Source organism: Ruditapes philippinarum, unplaced genomic scaffold, assembly GCF_026571515.1.
Source record: "Ruditapes philippinarum isolate M1 unplaced genomic scaffold, ASM2657151v2 ctg6475_1_1_1_1, whole genome shotgun sequence".
NCBI classification, from domain to species: domain Eukaryota; kingdom Metazoa; phylum Mollusca; class Bivalvia; order Venerida; family Veneridae; genus Ruditapes; species Ruditapes philippinarum.
The window spans coordinates 4,344-25,463 of NW_026855765.1; the positions used below are offsets into that span (position 1 = coordinate 4,344).

The window sequence follows — 21,120 nt, forward strand, 5'->3', positions numbered from 1 at the left end:
TTATAAACATGACTCTCTATATATTAAAGCTGTTAAGGTGTTTAGTTCACTACACATTTTTTCCTGGAAAAGGGATACTGCAAAATCATTATTATTCGTGAGGCACTAATTTTCGTGGTTTTTGTGGACAGGTCAATCCACGAAATTAAGATCCAACAAATTTCATTTCATCTGCTGTAAGATTACCTACTAGTATTTTGCATCACATTATTTAAATTTTACCACAAATTTAGGTTCTCACAAAAATGTTCTTTGTGACAAAACCACAAAATTTCATGCCCACGAAATTAAGTGAATTAACAGTATTAAGACTCCATAAAAGTCCTCTCAGAAAGCTGCGTGGGGAACTCTCAGCTTATACTGCACTCCAGATTCTGATGCTGATCGAGATTTAATGCCATTGCAAGTCCTCGTGCCATATATGACATTGTACCATATCTCCCACTAGGGGCTGTATCAAATAAATGCTGACATATACCCGCAGCTCCCTGTGAAGAGGCTACAACTTCCGGTGAGATTTTCTGAAAAAAAAAGAAGAGATAAACGTATTTCTCAAAATACTATTCATGGTGTTTTTAAGTCAAACAATCAATATTTTTTATATTTTTCTTCAAAAATCAACTGTCATTGTATACTTCTGACATTTCCTAACAAAACAAGTTACTTTTCTTTTTTTTTATTACTACTACTCACTAGTACATGTATTTAATTTCAAAATTTGCACATTTTTCCAGTAAATCAAACCAGTCTTTTTCACCAGTAAAGAAATAGTGCACAGCACCAACAGCCTTCTAGCATTAAATTTAATAAAAAATTCACTAATACATTTGTTAGTTTCCTGCTTCTTTTTAACAGAACAGAAACCCTATAATGTGCATGTTTTATCAATTCAAAGTGATTTTAAACTTAAAATCAAAAACACCAAATACCTGTTCTTGAATGAATATATCATTTGCATTAAATACAATTTTATCAATATGTATGACTTGACCACTCAGGTTGATACGACAGTCTCCGTCCACCAACATCGTGGTAACCATCAACGCCTCTACCATCATCTGTCGGAACTCTGGCTGTGGTATCATGTTTAACACGCGCTCCACTTGTAACGCAAACTTGAACTCCCCTGATGTCATCTGATTACAAAACAATTTAATAAATAATAATTTAACTAATGCTAACTCATCCATCATAAAGTAGAAAATTAGATTATTTTTTGTTTTTCACAAATATTATCAAGTTCCCTACATCCAATATTGTCCTCTATTCAAAAAAAAATTTTTTTGCTATAGTCTTATGAAATAACATTTTCGAGCTTGATTGTTACAAAATCTTTAAAGTTTATCTGAAGCACCCTCAAAACAATTTCTTGCAAGTGTCATAAACATGGCCGTGAGCCTTGCAAGGTTCAGAGCACCATTATACTATAAAATTTTCAGGTACCAAGAAGGCAATTAAAGCTCTATTGGCAGCATAAATAAGAAAGGTACAGTTGAAGTAGTATATACAAGTTATAAAGTGGTTAAGGCCTTAAATGTCAATTAAAACTCAAAATGAGATACAATTGTCAACAAAAAAATGATAATAACATGTTCAAATATTGTAGCATTTTCCATTGCAGAAACAGTAATTGTTGCCAGCAGAATGTAATAAACATAAATAATAATGATGATAATATTATCAACATTTTCATATATAATAATAATATAATTCAAAATACATTTAAAAGATAATATACATACTTCTCTTGTAAGACTGTGTGGCAAGAAATGATTTCCAATACTCAAACCATGACACTGTAAAACAAAGAATATTATATACATTTGTACATCAAAAAGGTTTTACTTGTTCATATTAACAAACTTAAGGTATCATATTTGAAAGTCAATCATTGTTTTTACTCTAATACAGGTTAGTACTTTGCAGTATTAAGGGTTTAAGGAACTCCACTGAGCCTGAGGTCCAAAAGGCTTAAAATATAAAATTTGAAATTCTTACATAGATAAGCTGGGGCACTTGTAGACAAAAAAATATGCAAAAGATAATTAAGAAATTTACTCTGAAATACATGTAAATTGAAAATAATATTTTTTTCTATTTTTTGCCTGATTTGAGTGAAAAAGCATTGTAATGCTTTTTTTTAATTTTTGGTTCAATTTCACTATAAGAAAAATTATTCTGGATATACAGAGTGAGTGAATGAGCACAAGTTATTGGTCTATACCTACATCAAATGTAACATAATCTCAAAAATCATTTCCAGTCCCATCATACTAAAAAAATCTAAGTGGAGTCCCTTTCTAATTCAACCAAATTTTTATGAAATCCTGAATCTATTATCAAACGATTGTATGCATAAATTTCACAAATGATAAAAATGCACTAAAAAATGAAGATTTAAAGAGAAGTTTTATGATTAAAGTAATAATTTACAAGTTATGTACATGTATAATTAATGACTGAATTTTCAGCATTTATCCCCATATTTCTACTGCTTGCCTAATGCAGTAAGGGCTATTTTTGCATATTTTGACCTCTTTTTGGTAATTTAGGTGGATTGTACAAGCTGTATGTAATGTGTTACATGTACTAACTTTCTTCGTTCACTACACAATATTTGACTTTTAAATAAAATTTCAAAATTTTCATAAAAATTAGCATAAATTCGGAGGCATGCTGCTTTAGGTGTGGCTTAATTCAACAATACCTAATAAAAACCTACCTTTTCTAATACTTTCCAGACTTGAGTATAGAAACCAACAGGTACTCTATTTAGTGCGCCATCAAGGCGCCTTCTTCGTAGCCACTGACCTTGTCTGTCCTCCATTTCTGACTCAAACATGTCACTCTTTCTGGAGGTTGTTCCGGGAGGTGTGAAGCTCACACCTGGTACCTTAAATTCACATTATTGTTTAAATATTTACTATGTTATTACACAACATATACTTGTAAACAACTAAAATAAGTTATTCATAGAAACTATACTGAAAAGTTCAGAAAACAGTGGCTAGTCTTTCTACAATGTTTTACATGTATTTCTTATTCAAATTTTTTGAATATTTCTTTGTAATGATTAAATGCACCTGGCATCAGACAAAATCAAATTCTGTAAAAAGATAAATTAAGTGAATAGAATAAACTGTTTTCCTAGTTTTTCCATACAGAAAATAATGTCAGCCTAAAAGACAAATTCTTTTTATCATCTACCCTAAACATATACCTTAGAGCCAACTTTAAAGTCCACTGGAAAAATTATTAAGAGTTACAGCTTAAGTATTATGAATATCAAAAGATGATATAAAAAAAAAATATAAACTATAAAAGCCCCCTTATTCCACTGTTTGTCAGGCCATGGGCAGACAGTGTGATAGCAGTAAAGATGGACAAATCTATATCCCCATAAAAAGATGCTGCTGTGTAGATCACATAGAGTCATGAACCACCCTGGCCTTTACTGAAGATTTGTAATTGGCATTCTCTCCTTTAGTCTTGTCTTTAGCAGGTAAAGTAATTCATACACAAGGAAACTATGATATTATTTACAACAAATGCATTAGATAACCTGAATTTCTATATGATAAACATTACTGTAAATTCACCATTCATAGATTTAATATTAAATCAGTCAATAAAGTAAATTTTTAAAAGAGATACCAAAATTCATCACTATCTAAATCTAAAGTCCAAACTGAGTTGATAACACAGTAAAATTAATTCTATTCCAGCTAAAACAGGTCAGGATTCAAAATTTGGCATCAAAGTTAGAACTCTCTCCACTGAGAGAAGACTTTGATATTACAATTTTTTCAGCAGACAATAGTCTAGTAAAGTCTCAACTTCTATAATGTGCTGGCTGACCTGACTTTATACTAGTGGTGACAATTTGCTAGTATCAACATGGGCTTTTAATTGGTGATTCTGCTAATCACTGAACATAATTATTCATTTAATTCCTCAGAAACATCTGTATAAAATATCATAATTTTAATGTCAAAATAAAAGGAAAATTATTCTTTCCATCTTAAACAGCATTAAAAGAAAAGAATATAGTTTTTATATTAAACTAGATCTACATAAAAACTGCTAGTTTTGAACAAGGGACATAACCACTCTGCAAGGGCAATCTTAAAATGTTATTAGTGGACTAATCTACTATTCTACAAGGTCTGGAGATGCGTACTTAGCCATAAATCTTACATTAAATCAAAAATATCGAAGAAATTCTATGAATAAAATTAAGTATCTTTTTTACTTTCAAATTAGACTAGAATGAAGTAAAATATTCTATACAAAAATATATAATTCTGAAATGATTATTGCCTTAACAACAAATTATATGTACTTATACACAAAACATATAATTATATAAAAATATTCTTTGCTACAAAAAGATTTTCTAATACATATGTTCAGAAATTTTCTCACTTTGTCAAATCAAAGCTGAAATATGTAACAATCAGCAAAAAGGCTTGGGACAATTGCAAATTTTGGGCAAAAGGTGCTCTTCTAAAAGCAGTAACAATGAACGTTTTTTTTTTTTTTGGTGTTTTTTTTTTTTTTCTGCACAACTCTTTGAAATAATCTTTAAGCTGATCTGCTCTATGAAACCAAGAAAGCAGAAACATTTTATCACTCCGAGAAGTCGAGGCCATGCCATACTTACTACAATGTGTGACGCCCTTCTCGAGGCTATACTGGGTGCGTGAACCGGGATCACCGACCCAACAGTCCTTACCTCAAGGTCTTCGTAAATAGAAAAAGAGGAATATTTTAATTATCGTGTTAATTTTCTTAATAAAAGAGAAAAAAGTAAACCAAAGTCTTGTTAGTTCTGTTGGATAAAACTTTCATGCAACATTAAATGAACTGGGTATACAAGTAGGTTAATCAGAACGGCATGGAAAAAACAAGATGAGCGACAATAAACAGAATGGAAAATAATGAAATTCATTCAAAAGGTTATTCAGATTCATAGGTATTTCCTATCTTTTTCATCTTTAAGCAACAATACAATTTTGAAAGCTTTTTTCTTTCTTTAAAATTACATATGTATATGGACACCCCCTACCCACCCAAACTCAGCCACTAAGTTCCCTAAAACTTAATCAATAAACCAATACCAAAATATTATAATATTTAATTCTTCTATTTCTTACGACATTAAACCAATTTCAACATTTTCGAAGGCTGTAATTTCAAAACAACGGATTGTAAACTCAAAAGTGTATTCCACTGCAGGTTTAAAAGACTTTATAATTTATGATGAAAACTATGAATAAGAACAAAAGTACAAAGATAAGTTACTGTACATAACTAACAAATTAATTAAATATGGTTAAAACATCGTCAGGAAGAAGTCAGGAAATTTATTAAGAAAACATACAAGTAAACAGAACATCACTTTCAACTAAAGAACAAACTCTTGAAAAATCTTTCTTTCCTGAAAATTAAAGTTGGCTCAATTGGGGTAAAATAAAAAAATTCACACATAAAGTAAAATAGATAAATAAGACGAAAAATAATAGTAGCATCAGCTTTGAAATACTCTTGTTAGTGTTTTAAGGCGTAAAAGCACCTTGGAGGGGGTCGACGTTTTACTCAGTCTCTCCGCAAATGCAGACGTCTCTTTTTTCGCGTGTTTCGTGACGACTGACAGCTTGTATTCATCATCGTAATCCGTTGTTACTAAAATTAGATCGCAACAGTAAAAACTTTAACATGCATGCTTAACACACGGGATATAAAAAACACAGTAACTCTTTTCTGCAAAAGTAATGAATTCAAATAAATGTAGCTTAAAAAATAACTGAGTTGATGCACAAGCATTTAAAATAAAAAAATATTTATAATTTTTGAAAGTTAAAAAAATGCTTGAGTTTGTTTTGACCACATTTCTTACAAAACTGCATATTAAATTATCAGTAAATTTGCAGAAAAGTAAACATTTTGGTAACTCAAGCTTTTGAACAAGCAAGCACTAAGCCTGAGTTACCTCCCTTACTTCAACAATTAAATTATCTCAATAGCTAATTAATTACCTCATGTAACTATATAAAGATTATGATGCCTATCTTAATATTAAGAAAAATGACAGGTAAAATGTTGGTCCCTTTCATTACATTTTATGGCTTATTCCACCATAAATGACTATTTCAATATTTTTTCTTTAATTCTTTTTCTTTTTATGTAAAACTTCTTGTTATGATTTTAAAGAACACATTAAAAACTATGTTGTAATTAATGGGTGAGTCAGAAATCTGAAAATTTGAAATTAAAAGTTAACTTGGAATAAAAACTTTCACATTTTAAAGATTGGGGGTTATCAAATCTTACAATGAATATTAAAATTAAGTGAACAAATTATTTTTCTTAGAAAGGAGATTAATATACATGTCTAGTTATTATCATAATACAGGAAGACTGATCAAAAGAAGCAGGTATTCTTTGTAAAAAGCAATTTCTGATTACACTTTTGTGAGAATTCTATTGTGAACTTTAAGATTCAAAGTCAAAGATCTTACAATTAGAGAATAGAGAAATGATTAAAGAACTGAAAATAATATTCTGTTTAACTAGTACAAAAAACTGGCAAACAGGCTTTCCAACAAATAGATCCATCCCTTAAACATTAAATACAATGAACTAACTTTATTTGGACTATAGTTTTAAACTTAACATAGGACCCTGCAAATGTATTATAGAAATGTTGCGACAAAAATATTGTTATATACCCATGTTCATAATACAAAATTTAATACTAGTTAAAGAATCTATTTGTCAGATAAACCAAAGATGTAATAAGGAGGTACAGATATTCATTTCTAAAAATTATATCTTAAAATTGACAGAATTAATGTTAAACCTGAGTCAAATTAGTCTGTCAATAAGAATTGATGCTAAACCAGTCAAATAACTCCTGAAATAATAAATGCTACATTATGTCTGTAACAAGACCTGTTGGTAGGGCAGTATGCTCGACTATTCCTATGGCCTGATAGTAAAACAAGAGCATAGCCTGATAGTAAAACAAGAGCCTGGATAATGTAGAATTTTTTAAGTTAAAAAAGGGGCAAAATTCTGTCAAAATCGATATTAGAGTTATGGGTCTTGAAAAGTGACCTCCTATAATGCTCTCAAATAAGTTTAGACTAATTCCTTTTCGTAGTATTGAAGATATCAACTTGCAAGCAAGAACATACCCAAAGTATGATGCTGACATGAGTACAATTATAAACTCTCCTTATTCTTTGAATAGTCAAACTAAAAACGTATACAGAAAAAAAGAAAGACCTAGGACTGAAATATGTGCTTAAAGTTTCTTTTATTAGTGATATTGTTACTGATGTTTGATATCACTGCCAGTGACAGCCTGGTATCGTGAGGTACAGAGTCCCATCAACATGTATAAATTCTGAGAAAATGAAGATAAGGTATCCACAAAGTGTCAAACTAAAGTTCCCGAAGCAAAGTGCTACCTCAATCTTATTATATAACCCCTTCCCTGCTAAAATGTGTGTTATGAACTAGTCCAGCTTTGAATTTGGAACTAGTCTGTCCATTGTGAATATGAGGTATTAGCAGTCAACAGTATACAGTGTCCAGTTATCAAAATATTTTGGTTTATACAGAATTTATTTTAGTTAGATTGTGTAGGAAGCTATAAGCTTATAGGCACACTTTCGAATCCGTTCCTGGAACCAACCAGTACTGAGTAATGAGTGTAAAGTTTCTTGCTCAAGGAAACAACGACTGGCCCCTGATGGGGTTTGAACCCATGCGGCTAGCGATCATTAGATTACTAGACTGACGCGTTAAGCACTCGGTCATGCTGCCACAAATAAAATCAAAATATTTTGCTAGCCTAACAATGATAAAATAGAATTTGGGACTGAGGGAATTGTGAACTGAAAGACTTATTTCAATATATAAGAGAATGGTAAGTCTGCAAGGGTGTCTCCGCTGACCAAGCTCTATACTGGTGGCATGGACAAGTCCATAATGTGCTGTCAAGCTGTACCAATTCCTCCTATACCACAGGAAATCATGAAAAATCCCATTTACACCACCTTCATAACAGACATACCTATACTTCTACTTAAAGAAAATAATTGTCAAACATACATACACTGAGAATTTTAAGTTTTATGATAATTGCCTTTTAAAAAATAATATAAAGAGCAGTTCGGTATTTGTTGTGTATCAAATATCCTCATTTAGACAATTCTAAGGGCTAATGACTTTTGTTTAAAGTTCTGTCTGCATATTGTCCAGTACTCATTTAACCCCCCCCCCCCTGTCCAAAGATTCAGACCACTTAATACAACTCTGCATCTAAAAACATATACTTGAGTTCTTGGGAGGGAGCTGAGAGCTTAAATGCGGGAATACGGTATATGCAATTTCTTCTTGTTCAATGTACAAGATAGAAATTAATAAAATTCAATATGAATGAAGTAGTGTAATTCAGAAAACTACACAATTTGGTTTGCTAAATTCTAAGCTGACTTAACTATTACAACAGCGTTAGTATGCATGTTTGAAAACTATTTGTCTTGTAACATACACAGATAAAAGGGCCTTACATGAGTTGACATTTCAAGCAGACTTACGCTAAACAAGTGTAAAAAAAAGTATCGGAAGTCGAAATGAAATAACAACAAATGCAAGATTCTTTTCATCACAATGACATTATGTTTAAAAGCCAGAAAATGCTGAAAAATGGCAAAAGCTTCCTTATGTTATAAAGAATTACGCAATAATTGTATTATACTGAATTCAAGCTATGTCATGTGATAAAAAGAAATGAGCCACGTCACTACAAAACCAACATAATGCGTTTGCGACCAGCATGGATCCAGATCAGCCTGCGCAGCCGCACAGTCTGATCAGGCTCCATGCTGTTCGCTTTCAGTTTCGGTACTTGTAATAGGGTTGGTAAGCGAACAGCATGGATCCTGAGCAGACTGTGTGGAAGCGCAGGCTGGTCTGGATCCATGCTGGTCGCAAACGCATAATGTTGGTCGTTACACGGCTCAGATGTTAAATTTTGAGACTAAATACCATGTAAGACCTGTACCTCCTTTCAAATAAAATAGGGGGAAAAAAGCTCAAATAAAATGCTCACATAATTCCAAAATGGTTTCTCTGTCTACATCCTCCCCTTTTAATTTTCATCATACAAACTTAATCAATTAATTTTAAACTTCAAAAGAGTAATCAGAAAGTAAAATTCAACACAATATTGATATACTGTAGAATCAGAAATTTTTGTTAAAGATTTAGTTTCTACATTTACGAATGAAATAAATGAATGAATACAAATCTAAAAGAATTAAGATGCATTCATTAAATATAAATGGCCTCATTCAAATTCTTTTCTTCAATAAAAATGTATGGTGAAATTTCCTTAATTAAAACTGAAAACAGAACTTTGAAGTTCCAAGGTATTGTATGAATCAAGATCATATCTTATTAAGTTACAAAGAAGATCCTTTCATAGGTCAGTTTTGCCAAAGTATGAAAATTCTAGCCATATATTATTTCTGAAATAGATTTATCTACAGGCAGTCAAGACAATAAACAATATGTCCCCAGCTCAATTGAGGCTGCTGGAAACGATGATGATTTTAGTGACATGTAGAAATAGAAATGTAATAGAAGACATTGACAAGCTCTTAGTAAATTCTTTCTTTTTGAATGCCTCTATATCTAATGCAAATTTTCTAAAAGCTACTATCTAATGTAAAATTTATCTATCTCTCTGAGTAAAAATATTACAACTAGTGTCTGCAAACAGACCTCTAATCTAAACTTCGATAATAACTTTTACATCATTTTACAGGTGAAATGGATTTGACAAGCTCAAAATTGAAGACTTTTTTCTTAAAGAGATTTCAAGATCAACAATTCTAAAATCCTGCAATATAGAGTCTAGTAAAAATTGCAGGGACGAGCTTTCTGGCATGACTAAACTAGGTATTTGCCTATACTTAATTATAATTATAGTAAAAGTTTCCCTACCTGTAGTAATCATGAACTCTTTGCCACTCAATATATGATGTAACATCATTTTAAGTTCATATGGGCTCAGGTTCAGAAGATGATCACTGGCCTCTTCTCCTAAACAAAACATAAAACAAGACAATCTGTGAAGTTAGATTAAAACACAAACATATTTATCTAATTGGAACAGTCCTAGATTTAAGCTGAACATAAAAAAAAAAATCCAAACCCCCCACCCCCCCAACATTTGAAATAGCAGTTATCTGTTATCATTACGAGTTTATATCATAGACTTTTTCTTCTTAGAACTAAAACTGCTCAAAGTTAATGTCAGGACTTTTGAAATTTTACAATAGAGCTGTGAATTTTATATAAAGTGTAGTTAATATATATACAGACAGGCTTGGCTCTAAACTGCTGTCATACGAAAGTTATTACTGTTATTAATTCTAGTTGGGCTGGCCAACCAAAATTACTAATCAGTCTTTTGGACGAGACTTTAAATCGAGGCCCTGTGTATAGGTGCTTAAACAATAGGCATGCTAAAGAACCATAGAAGCTTCTGGAATTCGGGCATCTTTCTGTATCTGTGTCTTGCACTATCCTCCAAAATCTAAAATGACTAATACTCTTTTGGAGGACTCGGTCATATGGGCAACCAGTGGTGAGTAAAAATAGACTCATATACACACACAATGAATGCAATAAATATCAAATCAACAGTTTAGTTTGGAAAGACTTCAATGATGTCGTAACATACCTGTACATTTAAAGAGACGCGCCAACTCTGTAGCCATCACTTGTATGATTAGACCAACTCTTAATCGTAACATTTCATTGAAAAGTTTTGGCTCTGTTCTGATAAACATGGCTAAGTATATCAACAGCTCCTGAAATAATTAAATACAGATTTTAAGTTACCAGTAGGTTATCAGATTCTCTTAATAAATAGTTATATTTCATTTACACTTTCAATATTTTGCTTTTTCTCTCAAAGATGTCAAGATTAAAAAAAAAATATTTTACCATTCATGGCATGTAAAAAAAGACAGTAAAAAGCTTTAAGCATACAGTATATTTTATGTTTGTTTGATATTAAGCAAGTTGACTTTAAGCCATAAACATTAATTTGGTAATACACCAGAATGCACTTGTTTTACAAGAGTTTATGGAATACATTTTCACTGTTTAAATTACACACTTGATCAAATGGCTTTCTACAACCAAATCATTCTGAGATCCCAATGTAGAGACTCGGGTCTGAACAAGATCACTTACAATCTCTGTTGAGATAACCATGTAGGTGTAATATAAATAGATTTTAGATCTGCAGTACAGTTATATTATTAGAATTATTTATAAAACTATCAATACCTGAGTAAGAGAAGCTGTGCTGAGATCTTCCCCACATACACTGTATATAATGGTGGCAAGCTCATCTGGTGGTAATGGACTGAAAATAGTAATATATTATTAATTGTATATTAACATAATTATTATATTATAATATAAGTTTGTTAATTTGTCTGATTTTACTCTCAATTTAACTTATTTTTGGTCATATCTTGGTGGTGAGTTCATCTAATCAGCTTTCCTAGATATCTAACCATGAATAACCAAATTCTCTGCAAGAGACAAGAGTTTTATTCTGACACGATTTCTGAAACATCATTGAGAGATATATGACCATCAGAAACGAATATAAGTTGTAAGGCTATTTGACAGGTTATATGGTTCAGTGTAAAAGGTTATATAACCCAAGCTGTATGGTAAGGGCTTTAGGACAAAACAACCTTTCTATATACAGTCCGACCCCGGTTATTCGACAACCCTTTATTCGAATACCCGGCGTTATCCGAAGTAGATCGGCGGTCCCGTTTTTGTCTCTATATAAAACAATATAAATACCAGCGTATTATTCGAAATGCATTATCCGAATACCTCCTATTTTTCGAAGTAAAATTGCGGTCCCGATTATATAATTATGAAAGAATTTCACGCCTATTATTCGAAGCCAGCATAATTATTATTCGTAGCCAGACTAATTGGCGCAGATCCACTCGCTGACCAGTCGACTTGTGAAAAATATCCACAGTCATGCGTGTAATTAGACAATCATGATAATAACTCTTTGTGTGTTCTTTAATTACCGAAAATGAAAAGCTATGCACCGTGTCCGATTTTGTTACTGTAATTGCTAGAAGATGACAGCAATAATTCTATACATTCCGTATTATGTGAATTTGTCAAAACATCCAAAACAATTTTTTCATTAATTGTAACGCTACATGAGAGCCTTTATCCTAATCGAAAATACCAGAGTTTAGCTGTAAATACCGTAGTGACAACACGGCCATTATCAAGGTTTTGTGTTGTAAACGGTAGTTTTGCGATGATTGGTCAAAGTAGAGTAGTTTTCGTCTATCACAAGATTCCGATTTCGATTATTCGAAGTAAATATTCAGTCCCAGGCACTTCGAATAAACGGGGTTGGACTGTATATGGCAATATAACCTGTCAAAAGTCATTATACCAAATTTATGATACAACACAAGTCATTTGAGAAGAAAAATGAAAATACAAACAGTTTAATAAATCTATAGCAACAGTGTATATGGTTAATATAAACATCATAATTATCCCAAGAAAATTGATATTACAAAATTAATGTGCATTATTAAAAGAATAAATATTTCGCAGTGTTGTTAAAATAAGCACAGAAGCAATTTTTTTCCATGCCTATTTTTTTTTCTTATAAAGAAAAAACATTTATGAAATTATAAGACCAAAGAAAGTCAGATAAACAATGCATATTTTCATATCATCATATACCTGGTAATAGTTTTCTCGCTATCAGGGGGTAGCCCAACAGAGAGCTGTTTCTGACGCACAAGTAAATCAGTGGCTGCTAGGGCCAGGTCTTCAACCCGTTTCTTTAACATACCAGCTGCGTGCCTCACTAGCCACCATTGCTTGAAATGTCCGGCCTAGAAAATAATTAAACAAGTAAAGTGACATCTTATTGGCAAATTATCACTGAAATCAAACGTGGACTGATAAAAAAAAATCTTGTTTCATTTGTAGCCTTGACATATACAAGTTTATTCTAAGTAAAAATTTAATTGTGTATGAAAAGTTTGTTCCAATTTTAAGAAATCAAGAGATTTTGCTGATTAACCTGTCATTTGAAATGATTGAAAACTGTTTTTTTGTTTGATTGGATTTATGTTGCATCAGTACAGCATAGCTCATATGGCAACTTTCAAGCTTTGATGGTGGAGAAAGACCTAAGGTGCCCATTTGTGCATTATTTTAGGCACCTGAGTAGAACCGATGATGTATCGTAAGCTGACAGGATAGCATTATTACATGTAGAATAAGACAATGCTTGGGTGACTTGGACAGAGGTGGTCTATAAACCCAGCTTTGACTGTTATGACAACAATGTCCAGTTTACATACCTTTTCATACAGTTCCAATAACAGTTCTCCTACTGTACAATATTTCCCATCAACTTCTGTATCCCAATCTGTACCTCTGAAATGAACATATCATACATCGTAAAGGAAATTCATTATGAAGTTTAACCTCAAGAATACACGAAAACCACAGTTAGTTCACAGTGTTCTGCCATTAAAAATAAAATACAAAAAAATATCATTCTGTATTTTTGCATTAACTTCTTATTCCATTTATCACAAAATGTTAACCTACATTATTTCTAATACATAAAATGTAGCACTTACTTTTTCATGTACAGATAATGAATAATATCAGCCTGTTCCTGGAGATTTTCTGACTGTGCCAGCTGCTCCACTAACTCATGGGCATTCACACTCTCATAGTTGTTTTCCTGTGTAAAAGCATGTTTTTCACTGAATGCCCATTTCTTTCTCTGTAACTTGGGGGAACCCTGTGGGCTTGCTTTCGGGCTCGGCACCGGACTAGGTGCAGGAGACGCCCAGGGTGATGCATCTTTTAAATGATGGTGGGAGGATTCTGTAGAAGATAATATTGACAATTAAGTTAGTTATAATGTATAACATCTATATATAATCATATAATTTTCACAAGAAAATTATGTCTATTTTTAGAACAAACATTTTTTAAATTTTAGAAGAAAAGTCTTAACTGATCAATGCAACATTAGTTTTCAAGTTCTTATTAAATTATACCATAAAGAGGAAAATTGTTTTATTCCCATCGGTTTTGCTCTGTTTCAAAAAAGTTTTAACTTTCGCTAAAACATGGTACAAGCAAGAGCATTAGTGCTTGGACGAACAAGAGTGTATATTTTATGTATTGAAACATTGACCTCTGAGTGTGACCTTGAACTTGTGATGTGATTAAATGACTAGATATTAAAATGACTAGATATTAACTTTTTACAGCTAAATTCTTTTAAACCTGGCTTCATGAATATTAGCTTATGTTGATTTAATTCTGCAGCTTAAAACCATCCATGCCAGTATTTTTTTTCCTTTCAAGTTTTATTTTCTTTACTTTTTACATGAACACACAATAGTAACACAACGGCTGATTGATTTCTGCCAAGTAACATCAGTGATCACTTCACAAACAAACAAAAACAACTGTACCAATTTTACAGCTTTTGGAAAATCCAATGCAAAACTACTTGAACATAGTCATTCTGAAACATTGCTATTTCCACACTCTGCCGATTTCCTTAACCCTTTACCACATATAGACATGTTTTGACGGCTTTTCGTCCAACCCCCCCCCTTTTTGAAGCCTCAAACAGTGAAAAAATGCCCTATTTAGGTATTAAACACTTTTTTTCATTTGACAAATGTTGATAAAAAAGTGATCACTTTTTCAGCGCCACCCCTTTATCAAAAAGGTACATCAAGGGGTTGCCAGAAGGGGATGTTTGATCCCCCAAAATTTTTTTGACATGTGAAAGGCTAAAAATGGCCTCAGGTTGATCGTAAGGTAACGTGTAACCAAAGCTGAAAATCCTTTTACTCTATCTCAATTCATTGGGAAGTTGCAGCACTTTGCAATCAGTTTTGATGGAAAAAAAAAATAATGCAAAATAGTGATTTTTGGCAATTTTGAGACGTCCCCCATTGCCATGGTAATGGGAAATTTAAGATTGAGCATGTTGTTACAAAGGCTATGGTCCAATCAACATTTGTGCCGAGTTTCATCAGTATCAAGCATTTTTCATAGTTTCATAGCAGTTTGAACTTGTAACAGGGGGCGTTTCAATCAAAACGGCCATTTTTCAAACTATGCTCATGAAGGAAAGTGTTAAAGCCATCTGGTGAGCGCCCATGTAATCAAGTTTGTTTGTTCTTGAACAGAGTAAAATATTTACCTTCTGGGTGTTCTGAGCCAGGTAATGGGCGGTCTTCTGAAATAAACAATGCAATATGTTTGTTACACATCAGTTTTATATGCAATGATAATATAAATGTATAATTTACTTATTATTAAGAAAGTGTTATATTCATTTGTATAATTCATTTTTTCATAGGCACACATTAAGTAAAAATCTGTGATATATGGGTTACTTATAAATAAAAATATATTACTGTACATTACTTTGATTTTAAATCTATATAAAAATTAAATATTATGATATACATCGATTATTTAAGAAAATTATCATATTATATTGACTCATAGTAAAACTATATTCAATTAGTTTGCAAGACAATTATTCTAAAAATTAAGAACCACTCTCAAGTCATTTTCACAAACACAATACACAGCAAAAAACAACTTTAATATCAAAATAAAGGATAAAACTCAAAGCATGATGAAATGTTGCAATAAAGTATGTTTAATGAAGGAATGATGAATAAAGTAAAATGACCCTACCTTTTTTTAACAATAAAAGAACTAAAATTTCTATTTAGATTTTTGTCATTTAAAATTTTCTAGTATGGTAAATTTCAACCATTTTCCTATTAATGCAATAATAATATAAAGGAAGAACAAAATTTAATGTCAACAATAGTTCAATTTTTTCAGGCGCTTTAAAATGTTACAACAATTAAAAAAATTTTGTTCTGAAAACTTCAATGTCAACAAAATTGCCAATCAATGCTATGATGGACATTTACTTAAACATTTGGCCAGACGCAAAACGCAGTAGACCTCTTATCTCCACTTAAGGACTGTTAATACATCATGTAAATCTTCCTTGATCCGCAAGATGTCAAATCAAACATTTATTTGTTAGTAGAATATAATGTTGCATGTTCTGATTATAATTATGTAGATTTATAATGATGATATGATCATCAAAGAAATTCAAACAAATAATTAAAAAATCATTTTCCTTATGTAATCCTGGGGTATAAACAAACTTTTATGGTCACAATGTGATAAATAAGAGTGTAGGACAATAGCCCCCCCCTGGACAAAGCCCCCCCCCCCCCCATTTAAAAATGACAAGGTGGACAAAAGCCTCCCCATGAAATTTACACATAGGACAAAAGCCCCCCCCCCCTCAAAAATACAGGTAGGACAAAAGCCCCCCCCCCCATTCCATCAAACATTTGTCCTACCTGTATTTTTGATGGGGGGCTTTTGTCCTATGTGTAAATTTCATGGAGGGGCTTTTGTCCACCTTGTTATTTTTAGATGGGGGGGGGGGGGGGCTTTTTGTCCGTATCCTGATAAATACATCAATATTAAGTGTAACAGGTTGATCATTTTATTGTGAATAGTAGTAAGTAAGTAAGTAACAACTTTATTTAATGAGGCTAGCACATTCGGTTTCCTGATCTTCCATGTGGGCCTCAGCATATTCATGCTCCATGAAATTGTATAAATGGTAAAGTTTGTTTGTACCCCAGGACTACATGGACAAAACCCCACATTTGCCCAGTTCGGGATTACATTTATAGTTGAGAACGTAACGCCACATTTCAAACAGCTCATACAATTAAATTCATTGAATAACAATGATACATTAGGAAACACATAAACATATAATAAAAAAGTAATACACAGTAAAATACAAGAGCATATATATCAGAAGCACGTTAATCAAGACATATTTACAGACATGAAACTCCAGATTTCTCAACTTCTTCCAAAACTGGCAAACATTCTTCATTTAAATATACACAACTATATGCTATTCTTAACACCTGTAAACAAATATTTTTTGCATCTTCCTAAACAATCAGTTTCCACTATCTATCATAAAAGATATTCATACATAAGATTTGTCGTGAAACAAATATTCCCTCATGAAACAAATAATCCCTCGCAGGAAACTTATAGTCTTCCGTCAAAAATATAAAAACCCTAGCTATTTCAAAGTAAACATTTTGAGGAGAGAAAAAAGAGCTCCGCATCAAGATAGACAATTGCTTTGAAATTGCTTTAAACAGTTCACCTTAAAACACTGTCAATTTCATAAGCTATGAAACCCAGACTATTGTGTATATTAGAAAAAACAAAATGCAATATTATAAAGGTAACAAGAAAATACTGGAGTGGACAACTGAATAACAACTTTGTTTTGTTATAATTTCACAAATACATGAAGTTATGAGTCAGTTTGACAATTTGTGACAGGACAATGGTACACAGAAAGTATTAATGTCAAGTGATGAAAAAATCCCAAACAAGAATTTACTGCAAAACGAGACAGGAAAATTACTGCAAAAAGACCCCTAGAAATCCCAGAGGTGGCAACCATACAAAGTAATATCAAGTCCCAAAATAACATGCACAAAATCATGCCGTACTGATTTTACCTCCTCCATCAAAACTTAGAAAAACTTCATCTGAATATAACAAGTGTAAAAGTGCAAATGGGCAATAAAATAAAGTATTGTTTTGTAAACGAGACACAAAAATCCATTTTTCAGGATTTAGTCTTGTGGTGACATCTTTGTGCCAAAAAAATACCCCAAAATCAAACCAACAAAAACAACACACATTCAGATCCAAAGATTTTAAAAGCAAACTTGTTAAATCTGTCACTAATTTTTACAGGCTATGTCAAATGCCAGGTTGGCAGTTCTGCCTGGAATAATACTTTTACAAGTCAAAACCTTTTGATTAGCCTTGTAACACATAGTAAAAACAGATTCAAAGTGTGGCAGCAAACAAATATCATAAGATATATAACAAGTATCTTACATTGGTAAATAGAGAAAGCAAATCCTAACAATTTACTTCACAGAAAGGCTTTTATCATGTCATTACATTGACGTCTCACAGTGCATGCCTGATAAGCCTTGCCTAATAAATTTTGTAATATCAGACACTAGCAACATATTCTATATAAGCTGTCAATGGAATTGGAAGCACTTCCACTTTGACATCATCATTCCAGTATTTGAGCCGCGTCATGACAAAACCAACATAGTGGGTTTGCGACCAGCATGGATCCAGACCAGCCTGCGCATCCGCGCAGTCTGGTCAGGATCCATGCTGTTCGCTATCAGTTTCTCTACTTGTAATAGAGTGGTTAAGCGAACAGCATGGATCCTGATCAGACTGCGCGGATGCGCAGGCTGGTCTGGATCCATGCTGGTCGCAAACCCACTTTGTTGGTTTTGTCATGACAGGGCTCATTTATAGTGATAAGTCCACAATGTACACATAGGTAACCCAAATTCATCTTCGTTGTTGGAAACATTTTCACATATGTATTATGTAAATAATCACTGAACAAGACATGTACAAAAATAAAGACATGGTGATAAAAATGTTAGTTTGGAAGCCTATAATTCCGTGTATAAAAGGTGGTTTGTTTCTAAGAACTATCTACATGTATAAATGTGCTGGAACAGGGATTAGCTCTAAAACCTGTTTGAACAATTGATATTTTTACTTCCTGTTTACAAATAATCAAACTGGAAATAAGTTTTCAATAATACAATGGGTATTCAGGAAAATACAAGACTTAGTTAGTATGAAAGTTTAAGTTTGTACTGTCTTTACACAATCTGCTTTCTGTTTAAGTATTTGAAATATTAGTTACTGAGAAGTCGACAGAAAAAATAAAATGAAAGTTAAAACACTGACAATGTTTACATTATTTTCCCATGAGTTACTCCCCTTTATAAATACTACACCATTTACACTAAATTGTAATCAAAGAGAGACAGTATCAATTAATCTTAATCCAATGGATCTAAATTGCTTTTAATAAGGTCATAAAACTTTTTTTTCCTAACTTTTCGGAAGTTGACAGGAAGATAATTCTAGTGGAGTTTCATGATTTTTGTAAAAACGGCATTGTATTTAGATGGTGTTACAATGAATTAAACTTTTACTTCAACTTCACTTTTTAACAGTCAATAGATTGTTTTTAAGTTGGCAGTGTCTCTATAAATATTGTCAGGCATTTTGTTTTTTTAGTAAACACAATTAATGTAAGAAGTTGCCTGGAAGTTTTTTTTATTTACAGCTAATAGCTTTACAAACATGTTAAAAGTTACAGCATGTTATAGAAGTGTAAAAAGCAACAAAAACCTTGATTTTTTCCTATCTTTAAGTTACACTGTTTTATAATAATAAATATCATCTAAATTAATGAAAAAATTGTTATTTTAACTTTTCAAGTACATGTACATATAATATAGTTTTACATATCTATACAAACGAATGTACAAACATATAAATGAGTTTTCATATTCATAAAAAAATATTTTGCCAATTTCTGAAAGTGATATAAATTATAATTGCAAGCAATAAATTGAATCTACAAATATTCAGACAAAAAAATTCTAGCTTGCAATATGCTAAAAAAAACTTTTAAATATGCAATAGAAAAAAGACACAGACATAAATTATATAAATGTGTATTGTAAATATTTGCAGCTACGCATAGAAATAATCAAAGCGGAAAACATCTACAAAATTTCCCCTAGTCATCCAAAGCTAGTTTAAGTTTCAAATCATACATACGCCCAAAGATCACTGCCATCCGTTTGGAATGCTTTATTTTTTCTGCATTTTACATGGTATAATAAGTATATGTATATAAAGTATAGAAATCTATAATGAAACTTTGTAGAAAGAAATATGAAACATAATTCAATACACAACTTATATATAATAAAATAAAAGAACAAGTGAGTATATAAAAGGGCACAAAAGTAACTTTTTCTTCTTTTCTGAGAGATCATTATACAAAAAAAGTTTAATTTGATTCAATGATTACTTTTCCGACATCAATATCATTTCACTTCTAGCTTAACTTTACATTAAAGAGGTATAGAGCTCCTTATTCTATTTCAAGACTACAAACAAAACATAACAGAATCAAATTTACCCTTTCCACACTTAAGTCTTAAACCTATTTGTCCGTATTTCAATTAGGCAAAATCATTTATCATTTCTTAAGGAAAAATTTAAATTTTTGTACTGACAACAGTGCAGACCAATATCAGTCTCAGATGTGCAAGTTGATCTTGGTCTGCACTAGTCACATGGGTGGAATCCGGCAGGCTAAAAGTTAAACATATTTTCTGTAAAACTCATAAAAACCTATGTTAGTTATCAAAAGTAATGGGAGCCTGTTTGATACATTGTACTGAGTTAAGTGAAATGTGTTTAACAAGATGAATTAAATGCATGATATGATGATAAAACAGAACAAAATTGATACAAGATGACCTTAATGGCCTTCTATCGCTCTACCTATCCAAAGCAGCCTAGTTCAACATTAAAGGGACTTTTTCTTCTAAAAATCGGGAAGTGACCATTATTTAATTAAGGGATTATCATGTCAAAATACACAATATGGGTCATTTGACTACTTTCCAGCTTTAGAAGACTTCAGGTGCATTATTTCAGGCATGAATGTACAACCTGGAAGTCGGGATTTGAAGCCGCAGTGGTGAGGGGCAAGTGTTTTGAAGTCAATGACCTAAACCATTCTGACACGAACACACAGGATTTCTTTCCAGACATTGTGGATACAAAAAGTTAAACGGACAGAGGGGATCCAAATGACTCATCATAAGCAATTTTGTGCTCATGAGAGTAAATAAGCCAAGATGCTTGACTAACATCTATTTTCTGTGTAGAAAACATATAGGATAAAACGCAAAATGGTTCTATAAACAGAAAGTTAAAGCAAAAAAACACACATTTAATCTGTGTATTAACTAAGAA

General features: G+C 31.9%; 1 protein-coding gene across 11 annotated transcripts in view; it reads right to left on the reverse strand.

The window, feature by feature from the left end:
* Nucleotides 1–315: 315 nt before the first annotated feature.
* LOC132744299 (probable phosphorylase b kinase regulatory subunit alpha) overlaps nucleotides 316–21,120 on the reverse strand; it is a 48,562-nt gene continuing 27,757 nt past the window's right edge. For 4 of the 11 annotated variants that reach the window (XM_060732954.1, XM_060732960.1, XM_060732953.1 and 1 more), the window contains 14 exons: nucleotides 19,909–19,950; nucleotides 15,344–15,379; nucleotides 13,749–14,001; nucleotides 13,464–13,539; nucleotides 12,835–12,989; nucleotides 11,377–11,455; nucleotides 10,763–10,892; nucleotides 10,021–10,119; nucleotides 9,125–9,160; nucleotides 5,576–5,685; nucleotides 2,723–2,893; nucleotides 1,743–1,796; nucleotides 930–1,136; nucleotides 316–521 (listed from right to left, as the gene is read on the reverse strand). In XM_060732954.1, the coding sequence (XP_060588937.1) occupies nucleotides 351–521; nucleotides 930–1,136; nucleotides 1,743–1,796; nucleotides 2,723–2,893; nucleotides 5,576–5,685; nucleotides 9,125–9,160; nucleotides 10,021–10,119; nucleotides 10,763–10,892; nucleotides 11,377–11,455; nucleotides 12,835–12,989; nucleotides 13,464–13,539; nucleotides 13,749–14,001; nucleotides 15,344–15,379; nucleotides 19,909–19,950 (1,619 nt within the window). In that variant the 3' untranslated portion in view covers nucleotides 316–350. Of the gene's footprint in view, nucleotides 522–929; nucleotides 1,137–1,742; nucleotides 1,797–2,722; nucleotides 2,894–4,663; nucleotides 4,744–5,575; nucleotides 5,686–9,124; nucleotides 9,161–10,020; nucleotides 10,120–10,762; nucleotides 10,893–11,376; nucleotides 11,456–12,834; nucleotides 12,990–13,463; nucleotides 13,540–13,748; nucleotides 14,002–15,343; nucleotides 15,380–17,744; nucleotides 17,775–19,908; nucleotides 19,951–21,120 lie in introns of all 11 variants that reach the window. The other 7 variants (XM_060732964.1, XM_060732957.1, XM_060732963.1 and 4 more) reach the window with 4 other exon arrangements.